The sequence below is a fragment of the Mustela nivalis genome, assembly GCF_964662115.1.
Source record: "Mustela nivalis genome assembly, chromosome: 20".
In the NCBI taxonomy this organism is placed as follows: Eukaryota; Metazoa; Chordata; class Mammalia; order Carnivora; family Mustelidae; genus Mustela; species Mustela nivalis.
Genome location: NC_139039.1, coordinates 24,201,803 through 24,217,121, shown reverse-complemented (window position 1 = coordinate 24,217,121; position 15,319 = coordinate 24,201,803). Strand labels below are relative to the sequence as shown.

The 15,319-nt window shown below is 37.5% G+C and overlaps 1 protein-coding gene across 3 annotated transcripts in view; it reads right to left on the bottom strand.

Annotated features, from left to right (window-relative positions):
- The window catches only part of ERI1 (exoribonuclease 1), a 110,961-nt gene extending 95,872 nt beyond the window's left edge, over nt 1-15,089 (bottom strand). For 2 of the 3 annotated variants that reach the window (XM_082715538.1, XM_082715537.1), the window contains exons 1-5: nt 14,810-15,074; nt 10,258-10,436; nt 6,757-6,967; nt 3,122-3,205; nt 1,695-1,804 (exon numbers count right to left, since the gene is read on the bottom strand). In XM_082715538.1, coding sequence (XP_082571664.1) covers nt 1,695-1,804; nt 3,122-3,205; nt 6,757-6,967; nt 10,258-10,436; nt 14,810-14,917 — 692 coding nt within the window. In that variant the 5' untranslated portion in view covers nt 14,918-15,074. Of the gene's footprint in view, nt 1-1,694; nt 1,805-3,121; nt 3,206-6,756; nt 6,968-10,257; nt 10,437-14,809 lie in introns of all 3 variants that reach the window. The other variant, XM_082715536.1, reaches the window with a different exon arrangement.
- Between the last annotated feature and the right edge of the window lie 230 nt (nt 15,090-15,319).

Sequence of the window (15,319 nt, the reverse complement as noted above, 5' to 3'; positions counted from 1 at the left end):
GCTAAGCTTACTTTTAATTCTAGATATATTGTATTGGGAAGTTTTTTGAGGGTATGCTTTGAAACAAAATAAAACAAAAAACAAATGAACAAAATATTTGAAAGACGAAAGCAGCTGGTATTAAATGGTGAGAATACAATTTGCTCTGTTAGAGCGTTATGTTTCTATAACACTAATCAACTTACATAGTTAAGTAGGAAAATACTGATTGTATAATATGGAAATCATTTTGGTTCATACATGGTTTTTTCCTAGGGAAGGGAGGTAACACAACAGCCGTACAAATTATAACCTTAGCAGGAAAGAAAAAAGTTCTCAATTCAGCTGCTACAGTGCTGAGAGTACTTTCAGGTATATTTTTTAAAAAATTTAAAAACGAGTGCTTGTTCCCAGGATCCTACTGCTTCTGTGCATTTATAATATCCTCTGAGGTAACTTCTCTGAACTCTGAGCTATCCGAATTATTTCTGAAGGTATGAGCTATGTCCCAGAATGTGAGGAATCACACATACATAATTTATAGAATCACACATACTGTGTTATGACAGAAACACCTATATACCTGACCAGGAACATTGCTCATTCACATTTAAAATCAACAGATTTCCAAAGAGGTCCTCCAACAGTGTTCCCAGATTTCTATTTTTAAACACAATTATAATGTGACTACACTCAATGCTTTTTTCCTATGTAAGGGTCACTAAACTGCAAGTGATATAAGAGATTTAAGTGACATCTCAGTTTTAGTGTATAAATCTGTCCAGTTTGAAAGAGAAGCTGATCGGGACTTCCTTCTCCAATCTTAATAGCATCCTGGTATAGGAGTTGCCCTGGCACAGTGCCTGTAATCCTCGTTTCAATCCTCCCGATCTTTCCTCTAAGCTTTCCATCGAACGAATGTTTCTGAGCACACGTTCTGAGTCCAGACTATAGGAAGCGTTAGGGAAGACAATCAAATAGCAGAAGCTCTTACTCTGAAAGGATTTTTAATCTCCCTGCAAACAAGTCTTACATAAAGTTTAGATATCAGAATACTTAGTTGGCAGCACAAATGACTCAGATATACAGACTATAAGACATCAAAAAAAAAAAAAAAAGATGATTAGTGTGAGTTGTAGTATGTGGAGTAAAACAAAAGAAGGGCTTTGAATAATAACACAGTAGTAGGAAAGGAAGAGAGCCTTCCAGTAGAGAGGAGAGCATAAGTATGTGCACAGAGAAAGGATACATCACGTGATTCATGGCCAGCATGCACAGAGTGGACAAGAATGGCAGGTGGATCAGGCTACCCAGGTGGGTGGGTTAGCTGAGAGAACGCTGAAAGCCAGACTGAAGAGTTTGGACTTCTTTGAGCAAGGAAGTGTCATGATAAAAACTGACTTTAGTAAAGTCATTTTAGTTTTACATAGTAATATTTACTTTTCCCTAGGACTCTAGTTCTGGATTAAACTATTATCATTCTTTCCCTCCTCTTTTTTTTGATCCTTAGGATGCAAAGCTTAAGTAGAAAAAAGAAAACAACACAAAGCTGAAGTGGAAATAAGAATGTGAAAGGAAAAATACGGTCTCTTGTGGGAGACCCCAGAATTATCAGAAAATTTTTTTTGTGGTTATTCTAAAAGTTAAATGGCTATGAACATCTTTCATCTTTTAAAAAAAAGTAGATAAAAAAGATAATTTTCCTAAATACTCACCCATCTGTCAATATGCAATATTTATACTTTGTTCCTAATTCCTTCAATTTCATCCAGTCAATTACTTTTTTTAGTACCTGAGGGAAGGTATCAGCTCTGTCTACCTGATCCTGAGGATATAAAAGTAAAATTTATAAAAATAAGAGTAGCTACATGTAGTCCTGCAAATACCCAAACAGAAAAGTTGAAAGGAAAACGAAGAGAAAGTCTTATCTATGATATTTTAAACACTACATGATTTCCTTAGCTGAGGTCCACCTAACATTTCATTTTTAAAATAATAAAAACTTGTTCCCAGCCAGGCATTAGGGACACTTTCAACTGAAGTACATAATCCTCCCAAAATTAAGATCTGAGGTCATCCCCGGTGTTTCTTTTCTTTCTTTCTTTCTTTTTTTTAAGATCTCAATCCAGTGGCTTACTATTTCTCCAGAGTGGAAAAAAGGGAAATCTCCCTGCTAAAAGCCATGGCCCACTAACATGGTCTCCCTATCTCAAAGCTCAGATCTTTCCGCAGCAGATGACACACCTCTGCCAGACTGATCTTCCTAACTTGATCCATCACTTCCATACTTAAAATCCTCCAAACATCCCCCAAGGCTTTCAGGATAAGACACATAGACTCTTCATGGTATGGCCTCCCTCTTCCTACCATTTTATTTTCAACCACTTTCTTACCAGCCCGTACACAGCAGAGCGATCGGTAGTGTACACCCGAAATGCCTCGCTATGCTTTCCTGCCCACTGACCTATCATGATTCAGCCCAAGTTCACTAACTTGAGAAGTCTGACACTAGCCAGCTCTCTATTTCCTCTGCCATCAGATACCCATAATACCCAGATAAAACACTGACTTGTCAGTCTTCCTAACCATATTGTCACCACTGGTTTAGTGTGTCTGTCCTCCTGATTATAAATTGTTGAGTGAGCCAAGGAGATTGACTTGACCACCTCTGTATCCCCAGTACCCGGGCAACTACTGTAGTAGGCACTGAAATACTTGTTGAGTGAATGAGTAAATGAATAAAGGAACCAAATTAATGAACAAAGACCAATTAGAATACAATAAAAAGTCAGAGACTTAAAAAAAAACATTAAACTATGTATCCAGTCAGGTTATAAAGAGATACATTTCCAAACTTCCTCTCCAAATCCATCAAGGTAACACTTGGTTTACTAATGATCTAAATAAATACAACCTTTAGTTTCATCACTACAAGTCCTTAAGAGGAAAGGCTGAGAAAGATTTTACCGGGTATAAAATTTGCTTTTCTACTTTTTTAACAGTATAATCTGAAAAATCTTTACCAAGTAAGGAAAGCACCATATTAATTTGTTTACAATAATAATGATTTTTTAAACTATGAAATAAAACCTAATTTCAGAACTTCTTTCAAACTCTAGAAAAAGAAACATAGAATTAGAACCTGAGTAATTCCAGTTAGGTTGATGCAGAAATCAGAAAGTTGTGTGTTAATCTCTGGTCTCACATACTGCTGGAATGTATCTTCCTACAAAGGAAGAACAAGGAGAACAAGTTAAAGTATTTTCTATGACTTCAGAAACAGGACACAAAATACATGAAACATTAAGCTACAGAAGACTATAATTTCATAGGTGCTCATGGTATAGCCCTTTCTAGAATTTTAACATTTTAAGGATAATTCTCTGGTCCCAAAGCACTTTAATTTTAATTACTTCATAGTTTAAAAAAATTTTAAGAGTGGCACCTGGCTGGCTCAGTCGTTAAGCATCCAACTCTTGGTTTCACCTCAGTTCGTGATTTCACGCGTCATGAGATCCAGCCCCAAGTGGGGCTCCGTTCTCAGTGAAGAGTTTGCTAGAGATTCTCTCCCTCTGCCCCTCTCCCCACTCACATGCGCACACACATTCTCTCTCTCTCAAATGAATAAATCTTCAAAAAATAAAAAAAAATTAAGATGGGGTGCCTGGGTGGCTCAGTTGTTAAGCAACTGACTTGTCATTTCAGCTCAGGTCATGGTCGCATGGGTCGTGGGACTGAGCCCCATATCAGGCTCTACACTGAGCATGGAGCCTGCTGGAGATCCTCTCCTCCTGCCCCTCCCCCACTTGTGTGTGCACATGGGTGCTCTCTCTATCTAAAATAAATATATCTCAAAAAAAATTTTAAGATAAGGCAAGTGTCTAAAAGCAAGTCTTCAAACCAAAGGTTAAATATTTTCTTGAGGAGCAAAATGTTGATAATTTTGCTCATAATATTTGAAATCGTAAAGCTTAATAATGCAACCTCAACTTTAAGTTACAGCTTTTTAAATAATAATAAATTCTTTGAGGACATGCCAATCTTTGGTTATAGAAAATTAGCTCTAGATTACTACTCTCTCATTTTCTCTTGACTACTCCTTATTTTTATATTGATTCTAATAAACTGAATACTGAATAGTGAAAATTAAACATGAGATGGAGTAGTTTAAAGGATGATAATATTATATTTCTGTAGCAACTGTAACCTCTTCGAGAAGCCTTCACGCTTGCCTTCCCATCTTACAACCACGACAACTCTATGAACTCGTAGGCCAGTATTATCACCAAGCTCAGATCTCAAAGTGCGAATTTTCCTCTAACCTAATACTGCCTCCCTAAACTAGAACATTCTAAGTCACTTGTTAAAACTTAATGACAATTTCAAAGCCTAAAGGCAGCAATCATTAATACCAGGTAGATGCAGAGAAAAAGTCAAAGCATATTTTTTGTGACATAAAATTTAAAAAATTAAGAGAAGTAAATGTTTTATTTCCCAATAATAAATTCTTTCTTCACACAAGTGTATGAAGCCAATGATTTATAAAGATTATGATTATAAAAGAGCAAATTTAAAGAACAAAGAATGTTTGAACTTCAAAAGTCAGATGCTCTTTATTTACCAAACACGCTGCAGAAGGAAAAATTTTACTTAATTGAATTTCATAGATAAATGGAAGCTTTATCTTTTTAAGTATCAATATTTTTATGATTTTCAATGAAAACCTTTCAAAAAGATGCTGCAACTTCCCTTACCAATACAGGCAGGTAATATTAAACACACTATTAATAAAACTTTAGTCAGTATTTAACCCTTTTATCAGAATGATATAGAGAAGAACTATGCACTTGTTGACCAAATATTTAGCAATAACTTAAGTAAATTACATAGTAAATTAACAGGTGATAAGGGTTATTAAACATTAAAGTAGAACAGGTAAATGGGACCAGAAAAATGGGGGGGCGGGTTCAGCTACACTATTAAATAGGTCATCACCTTTATGCAGAAGGTGAGAACTAAGAAAGGCCTGGAAAGAAGAGAGGGAGGGAGGAACTAGCAGCAAGACCTCTGGAGGAAAGGAATTAGAACTAAAGCCCTGGAAGGTGAGGGGATAGAACAGGCCTGGCATTTCTGAGAAATAGCAAGCAGGTCAATATGGCATGATCAGAGGTAAGGAGAAGATAGCTCATGTTAAGGGAAATGGCTTTTACTGAGTTAAATGGAAAGCCACTAAAGGTTTTAAGCAGAGAGAGGAAATGATTTGACTTTTTTAGGATCACTCTAGCCACTATGTTGAGAATTGGCTGTAGGAGGCATGCAAGGAAACCGAGACCAGTTTGAGGGTGAATGCAGTAAATCCAGACAAGAAATTATGGGGGCTCAGACTACAGTCACAGCACTGCAGTTAAGTGGCTGGGGTCTGTATGTATTCTGAAGGCAGAGCAAACGGGAGTTGCTGTTGGTCTGGACGTATGATGGGAGAGAAACAGAAGTCAAGGATGATTCCTCGGTTTTGAACTGAGTAACACTGGAGACAAATCAAGAGAATGAGGTGTACTGATAGTCACTTGCAAAAAATGTTTCAAGGAAAGAGTGGTCTCTTACACCAGGACTTAGGTAGAGATCCAAGATGACACTAATGAGTGATTTTAATGGAATGATGGGATTGAAGACTGGATTTGAGAGAGAATGAGAGGAAAGAGCAGTAGGTACCTTTTTCAAAGAACAAATGAATAGGGTAGCTGGCAGGGAAGTAGCATAGAGTGAAAGCTTTTCATGGTGTGAAAAGTAACAGGTATGTGATGGGAACAATACAGTAGAAAGCAATAAATCATTACTGTCTAAATGAGAGAAAAGAATTGCAAGAGCAATGTCCTTGAGTAAGAAAGAGAAAGTGAAATCTGGTTGAGTTATACAAGATTATTACCTTCACAGCTGTCATTTTTCCTTTTAATTTATTGACTTTAATCTTCTTTGGACAAGAAAATTAAATTAATAGTCTGATTATAACTAAGAGGCTCTGAACAACACTACGAAAAAGATCTATGCATTTTAATACATAAGCCTTTTTATACTTGCTCCCAACGTGTTGGTGCCAACTGGGGAACAGCACAGAAGTAACTTCTGGATGCTAATACAACATTGCTCAGATTTTACACGGCAAAGAGCAGTGTCTGGGGAATTCCTGCTGACTTCCTGAACTAACACTGCAGTGACAGCAAGTACGTAAAGCACATACATTATAGGTCTTGAGGCCAAGGTTTAGGAGTGTCATCGCACCCTAGACTTCTCACTAGAAAGATGGCCAGTTCTAAGTTGAAAGGTGATTTCCGTAATTTGCCATTTTTAGAGATCACAGCATACAGTCATCTATAGCACCGGTTCTCAACCCAGACTGCATGTCAACTAAGAAGTTTAAAAACATGCTGATATGAGGGGTTCCACCACAGGACAACTAAATCAGAACCTCTGGGATGAGGGCCAGGCATTTCCCCTCACTCCCTAGGAGATTCTGACGGCCAGCCAAGAATGTGTTCCAAGCAAACGGGAAAAAAAAACCACTATAATTTTAGCTATTAGAAAAGGAGAGAAGTAGCCTCTGAAATTACTTCATTACAGCTTTTCTATCAATCAAGCTGATACAAAGTATACAAGAGCAAACAGCCCACTTTAGAATTCTCATTCTAGCTTTAAAATAGCAAATGGGATGCCTGCTCTACTGAGAACCCCAGGAGAGTTGCTGCTAAGAATAAAACTGAAATACAACAATTCACTTACTATTTCTAAGGTATGGGTATTCAGTAAAACCACAGGAAATTCAATTATTTCATGTATAAATTCAGGTGGGTTGCCCTCTTCACAAGTGGCTTCGAAATCAATGATACAAATGTAGTCGTAGTAGCTGTCAGCACAACTGCCCTCTTTCAACATGAGCTTCTGCTTCTTGTAATAGTTTTTCAGCCTTTTCTTTAGCACATCCTTTACTCCTCTAAGGAAAGAAGAAGAAAATGAACTCTCAGGTGAATTTTACAATCACGAATCTGAAGTCTTATCTGCTGGCACTGTGTGGAACACTGGCAGTCGCAGCACAATTTAGCAAACATTAGGTAAAATAAATGTAAAGAAAGCAAGACTTAAGGCTAAATTAGCAAAGAATTAAAATCAAAAGTAATACAGCATCAGTATTTTCCTTCCCAAGTAACTTTTCATTTTTGTAGTACATAAGAGCTTTCTCCTATTCTAGTATTTCAAACCATAAGCCTTGTTAGCATACACCACCTACAAAGCTGCATTGCCTTATACACCAAGATGATATACACATTGCAAAAACTGAAATTAATGTTGAACTATTCTATGGGCCAAAACACATATTTCAGAATAAGAACATTTAGGTATATGGAACATTTATGTTGTCTCATACCTTTCTTTTGGCTTTTATAGGTTAAACAACTAAGATATTCATATGAATATGAAAGCTCTATGAGCTTAGTATGTAAAGTTGAATGTCTATTAGCTACTTAACTAGGAAAACTCATTTAGAAGATAACCTAGTATAAACCACTTCTAGAAGAACTTTGTCATACCTTGTAGGTTCTTAACTGGAAGTAGGTTTCTTCATGTACCATGAGTAGAATTTAATTCAGGAAATTATAGGTATTTTTAAAATATATGTCTCACAATTGGTGGGTGGAGAAAGGGTTGCTCTAAATAGATAACAATGGTTGGTAATTGCGGTCATGTTCTTCAAACTATATGTACTAAAAATTAAAAGCCATGACCGGTGCTGACTTGTTTCAGTGTTACTTGTTAGCGTCCTTATATTAACAGCTCATATATACAAAATGGCAGTAAAAATAAGCAGATCTAAATTGCAATTAGTGCATAGCAACAACTCGGGAATTTTGGTCACATCACTGATTAGTGACTATTAAAAAAAATTTTAAGCTTTTATTTTCCTTTCTAAACTACCAATGAAAAGGAATCCTATTCATGAGAACACCGACAACCAAGTGCTTTAAGGCAAAATGGTTTAATATGTTTATTTGCTTGAGATTTTCTAAATTACCAAAATCTAGGAGGGAAATCCCTTAAGCCCCTTCATATTAAGGTACTGTGAGTGACCTCTATGTCATGGGGCAGCTCTGGATTCCTTCGTCTTAATTTCTCTTTCTTTCTTGGAGAAGCTGCACTTACTTTAAGGGGTGCCCGCAAACCTAATGGCAACAGGAACAATAACCAGGTGCTCCAGGGAGAGACTTGTCGCCTTTAATACCTCCTTTGCCATCCACATCCAAATAATCACCACTTTTGCCAATTCTAACTCAGAAAAGAATTCAGAATCTGCTTCTCCTGAATTGTCTCTGGTGTGGCTCCCATGAGCTCCCTTCCCTAGACTCTCTCAAATGCTTCTAATGCCACAACCCTCCTTTTCATTCTTTACCCCACTTTGAGAACTATCCACTAATGCCACTTTCCTGCTATAATACCCTGAGTGGCTCCCTTGTGCTTATACGTTAAACAGACTTCGGCATACAGTTCCTTCACAATTTGCCTACATCCTATCATTTCTGTATCATCTTCAGATGCTCCCACTCCCCACGGTACATCGAACACTGCAGACAAAACACTGCATGAGCCACTGTCTAATATGTGATACACTTTCTTGTTTTGTAATTTTGGTCATATAACAGCTGATGAAAAAGCAAGATTATTTAGCAGAAAACATACCTACAGAAATTAGTTTTGAATTCCTTCTGCCTCAACTACCCTCCATTCCTTTTCTGTATGGCCTATCAATTCAATCATCACTCCTGAATTCCTAAGACAGACTCTCTTCTTTATTTGCATGCTGTGCTCGGCCAGACCTCCAACACAGCACTGGTCACACTGTCCTGTGATTGTCTGTGCGTGTTCCCCAAAGACTGTCTGCTTTCCAAAGTGGGGAATGTACATATCCATTTTACTTTTATAACTTTAATGCCCAGTGCAGTGCTTAGAAATCAGCAAATGCTAGTTGAATAAATGTACAAACATATAATTAGATCTCTAACTGCCATGCAAAGTCACAAGTAAGCAAGTGATCTTCACTTCTGGAAATGACAAAAATTTTGCTCAGAAAATTTTCACAAACTATATCTTCATCATAGAGTCGGGGGAAATGAAGTAAAATCTTTCTTCACAAGTTATATATAGACAATCTAAAAGGGAAAAAAGTACATGTGTGCTCTTTTGAAAAGTAGTGAAGCTCTATTTCAAAGCAAAGAAGAGGAATCTTGCCTAAAAGAGAAAAAGGATACAGGGGGACCCAGAAACAAGAACTTTTATTGCATGCAATAAAAAATAACATTTACTGCATGCAGTCAATTTTTTTTATCAATGCCTGACAACTGAATTGTCCATCAAAAATAAGCATGCTTTTCTGGATTCCAAAGTTCATTCTTACCTCATGCCCCAAGTTGAAATAAAGTGATTCAATTTGCAAAAAATTACTAAAAGCTGAGTATAGGGGGCATCTGGGTGGCTCAGTGGGTTAAGTCTCTGCCTCAGCTCAGGTCAGTTCTCAGGGTCCTGGGATCGAGCCCCACATTGGGCTCTCTGGTCAGCAGGGAGCCTGCTTCCCCCTCTCTCTCTCTGCCTTTCTGCCTACTTGTGATATCTCTCTCTCTGTCAAATAAATAAATCTTAAAAAAAAAAAAAACTGAGTATGTATACATCTCACTGAACCCCCCCCCACACACAGAATTTGCTAAGCTACATTATTTTCTCTTTTAATATACAGTTAAACATAGATATACTATCATTCTGCATACTTTCAGAAACTAAAACAGAAAAAAATATTTCCTGGTAAGTGATTTTTTTAAATTACCTAGTTTCAAAGAAACCCTCTTTATAAAAATAACACAACATAATACACACACACACACACACACCTCCAATCGCATTAATGAGATGTAATTAACCATCAATCAAATGAGTAACTAAAAAGATTTAAAATATATGTAGTAATAAGATAGCTACTCCTACACATTATTGGTAGATTGTCAAAATATTCAGACTTCAACTCAGCAATCTTAGTCTATCACCTAAGAGACTGTCAGAAGTAATCAGAGTTGCACATAAATATACTTTAAGAATATAAATTACAGCTGTTATCTGAATTGTTAATAATGATCTCTTTATGGTAGGATTATAGATGACTGTTAGTTTTTCAGTGTTCTCAAGATTTTCTACAGTGAACATGTACTACTTTTAAATTTTTAAAAAGTTATTTTTAATTACCTGGTTTCAAGCTTGAATTCTGAAAGTTTAGCTCTGAGTTCTTCCTTACTCATTCTATTAATGCATCCATTTGTAATAGCAATCTCTTTGTAAACTGGGTCACTGAAATCACTTGCACTGGAGGTAATGAACATAGACTCTTTTGTTTCTTGGCCATCGAATCTACATCGTTGCTTTTTCTACCAAAAAAAAAAAAAAAAGGTACAGCACATAATTAATACAAACAACTTAAAGATTCAAACTCCTTAGGCCTACTCATGCTACATGTGCAATGAAAAGTACACAGAAAGAAGAAAGACGTGTTTCCAATACAATTTACCCTGCTGTTCTAAGTCATGAGATATCTTAAAGGAAATGAAGCTAAGTAAAAATAGCACTGGTATTGGGAGCACTTCAAAACAGAGCCCTAGCTGACCATTTACTAGCAGCAAGACCTTGGATAGTTACTTATTAGCCTCTGATCTTCAGTTTCCTTATCCATAAAATAAAGAATAATAATAATAATACTATTCCAAGTGACACTTGGCATTTGGTAATGGTAAACAGCATTTAAACAAGGTTATTATAGGGGTACCTGGGTAGCTCAGTCGGCTAAGCATCTGACTTCAGCTCCCCTGTGTCCTGCTCAGCAGGGAGTCTGCTTGTCCCTCTTCCTCTGCCCCTCCCCCCCGTAAGCTCTCTAATAAAGAAATAAAATCTTTAAAAACTGTTTTAAAATAAACAAGGTTATTATAAGGATTAAATGAGATTATGTATATCAGCTCCCAACACCATACCCACTGTGCAATTAATGGAAATTTTATTACCGTATCATAGACTATAGAACAGACCTTTTCACAAATGACAATCTACAATTTACAAACAAATTTTTAAATGACCTTTTACAGCATTATGCATGTGTAAGTCAGTGACTTCCTGAGAATTTTTTAAAAAGATTTTATTTGAGAGAGAGGGAGCATGAATGAGCATGTGTGAGAAGGGTAGGGGCAGAGGGAGAGAGAATATCAAGCAAAGTCCTCCACTGAGCACAGAGCTTGATGCAGGGCTTGAGTCCACAACCCTAAGATCATGACCTGAGCCAAAATCAAGAGTCTGACACTGAAGAGACTGAACCACACAGGTGCCCCCACAGAAATTTTTAACCTGACTTCATTTCACTAACTTAACAGAAATTGCCCAATATAAAAACAAAATGGGCTAGATAGAAATCTAGCTCAAAACTTCCTAGAACCCAAAGCAAAGGAGGAAATATATTTAGTTTCAAAACACACAATTTCTAAAACTCACATTGTACCAATTATTCAGAAGAACTACAGTTACTGCATCATAAATCCTCCCTCTTTCCTTAAATCAAAATCTTTGTATAAAAAAACATAACTATAATCACTCCACAGGTAGTACCAAATTATTAATATGTTAAGTAACAGAGTTCCATTTATAAGTTAATTATTTTCCAAATGCAATGTCACAAATATTAGGTATGTTTCAGAATTTCAAAAAGACTTTGGAACTTACCATTAATGTATTTTAAAATTTGTTAACTTAGTTATAATTTACCACATTGTCCCCACATGAACTTTAATGACAGATTAAGAAGGGATAGCCATGGTCAGGCCAAAGATCCTGACTTAGCACTAATCCTAATGGTCAGGAACTACTTCCCACTCAAAGTTCTCAATTTAGTATAACACACATTTACTAGAAATGCAATGCTTGGTATTATGCTAGATACTCAAGAATTACTCCTATCTCGTCAGAGGAAGATATCAGCAATCCCAATATCCGAATTGTCCATAAATAAGAGTAACTATATTGAAGTTCCTTGTTGACAAATTCTTTAAAAAGCTTTATTACACTGATCTTTGACTAAAGCTGAGGAAATAACTAGCTTTTGATAATATGTTAAATTTATAATACCTAGCTATTTTATCACTAGAATCTAATCAAGATAATTTATCTTGTGTCTTTAAATTTACATTAAATTTTAAACTTCATCTTCAGTCAGGTTAAAATTTAGGTCAACAGTGAGTTAACAGTTTGTCTACCAAAACAGAAGGCTCAGTCAATTTAAGCAAATTTACTCTTTGGCTAAGTCCTCTCTCTCTGATTCGCCTGCTTAATTCTTATCTAAGAGTGTAGCTACAAAAATTACCTACAAAGAACACTAAGACCTCTTATAAATTTGCTATAAATCATGGTTTCCATAACAGAAGATCTGCTTCCTCTCCCAGATCCAACTCTGGCTCTTTCACCAACTCTGGCTCTTTCAGTGAAGCTCAGGGCATCGGGGTCCAGTTCTCAGTGATCAGTGCCTTCTCCCAAATTTAAGCTCTACACTAATGGTTTCCAAAGGTGCTGAAGTCAATCCACTAAGGAGCAGAAAGAAAATATTAAAAATCTCATCTCTATTATTAAGCTACTAAAATGCATAATTAGTTTACTAAATAATAGACTGATACTAAATAATGCATGGATTGATATACTAAGTAATACATAGATTGATAATACATAGATTGATACTAAATAATATATAGATTGATACTCCCCAATGTCTATGTCCACCTGAAATACTTCACATAAAGTCCTGGACATACAATGAGGAAAGGGTGGACAGATTCCATAGTATGGGGAGGAATATTCACTTTCGGTGTTGTGGCATTCTGCAATTTTCCTGTATTCAAGTAAATGGCTGTATAATTTATATTATCCCAAATAAGAAGATATTTACATTATGGAAAATGATTATAAAAATCTTTTATACCAAAAAGAGGCTTACTATCTTGTCTTAAGTACTTAAAAATGTTTTTCGACTTCAAGTGACATATTTTCATTTAAAGGCAGGTATTCCAAAATTGCTGTCATTTTCTGTGATGAGAAAGGGATTAATAGTTTGAAATTCAGAAGATTCCTTTTAACAAACACAACTTGTTATTTCAACATGAAATAAAATATGTTTTAATAACAAGATAAAAAGAAACTTTTCTCTGTGGCAAGAACATTTTTAAAATAGTTATTTGGGGAATGTTTTCATTATTTTATTGCCCAAAAATGCATTACCCACAAAACAAACAAAAAAACTTCTGCAACTACACACACAAAAAAAGACCTTAGAAGTATAATTTAACTTGATTAAAATTCTTCCAAAAGAAGAGTTCTGATTAAATTGGAACCTACTTGCTTAAAAATATAAAAAATGCAACCACTATTAGTTTACAAAAACAATGGATATTAGGGATAATGAAAATGTACTTAGCTGAGTTCCAACAAAATGCTCTGAGATTGAAAAAAAAACTGTATCACCATTTATTAATGGTATCCAACAATGGGTTTTTAACAAATAGGAGTCACTAAAACCAATTTGGAAGATAGATCTAAGTTTTAAGTCGCTTTATCTCAAAGTTTTAAGACTTTCAAATATAATGAAGTACAGTCAATATTTCTAAAGCAACTTACATGATGAAGATCTCAGATTGAAGAGGGAGGTGGGTGGAAAAGTGTTTCTTTAGAGAGAAGGGGCCTGGAAGGTCTCTTTGAAAGTAGTATCTTAAAGAGAATGCAGTAACTATGCAAAGATCCCAAAGAAGAGCATGCAGGGCAATGGGAAAATACAAAGATCCTTAATGAAAAAGACCATCCACCATAAAACAAACAAACAAACAATGAAGCCAAGAGCTCTGAGAGCAAAAGGGAAGAACTGTGTGAGATGAATTCAGCACTGGCGGCCGCAGCCAGGTCTTGCAGGACAGCAAACTGAAAACTTAGGAAGGGAAGAAACCCAGTCAGATTTATGTTATTAAGATCATTCTAGCCGCTATATGAAGACCTTGACCAGATCCAAGAGCGAGAACAAGGACGCCTCCTGCAAGTACCCATTCTAGGAAGTGCTCAAAATACATTCCTGAAATGAAATAACCAATTTTAGTATTATTTACAATCTGCAGCGCTGGTCAAACAATAATTTATTATCTCTGTCCAATAGGACGAATAAATAAGTTTGAAGGCCGTCTTCACAATTTTGCTCTGTAACTAAGATCTACCAATGATCTGTCAAAATCATTATGGAAAATAAGTCACCCGATAGGTCGATATGAAATTGTAGCAAATGGGCAAAATCTCCAACTAACAGGGACAACCACCTTCCGTGAAGTCTGGGAGGCCAAGGGCTTCAGGTCTTAAGAAATGACATACCTAGAGCACAGGGTGCGCTTTTTAAAAACATAACCTATCAATTATCTCTAAGGGCTGGAGAGAATGACCACAGCGACAGCGCGCACAGAATATCAGAGCAGAATTCCCAGCAGAACTTATAAAAAAAAAAAAAAAAAACCCAGTTCACACACTTCTCTTCTTGACTATTTTCTCACATCCCGAGGGTAATTCCGGCGAGAGGGGGCTCAGTGACAACCATGGTACCGGAGGTGGGGACAGGGAAAGCTGCCGGGGCTGGGGTGGAAGGGCACGCAGGCTGAGGCTGCTGCGGGACACCCTCGAAGACAGGGACGCGGGCATATGGAAGGGCCGGACACCGACTGCCGGGCGCGGGCGGACTCACCTCGGGATTCGGATGCTGCGGCTCCTCCCCACACTCCGACCGGGGCGACTCCAGCCGCGCGGGAGCCACGGCCTCGCTGCTAGGCTGTTTGCTCCGCTCATGCTCCATGCCGGCTGTCACGTAAAAAGAGAGGGGCTGGAGCCCGACACTCGCTCACTCACTCTCACTCGGCCAAGCCCGAAAGCCTCGCCTTTCTCCGTTGAAAAATTACCGGGCTCGCGTTCCCGCGGCGGCGGCCACACAAACTCGAGCGGACACCTCCCACTTCCGGGAGCGTGTGGCGTCCACACGCCGCGCAGGCGCAGTGAGCAGGCGCGCGGGGAACGCTCGCGCGTCGGCCGACGCGGGAGGGAGGAAGAAAGTGAGGGAGGCGCGCGCGGGACAGTATGGGTGTTGGTGTCGCGGCGCGGCGAGGCGAGCCTGCGGGTGTCTTTGGCCATTTCGCAAGAGCCTAGACTAGTCACTGGAAGATCCCGCCGGAGTACACGATCTCATCGCCGTATTTCCTAA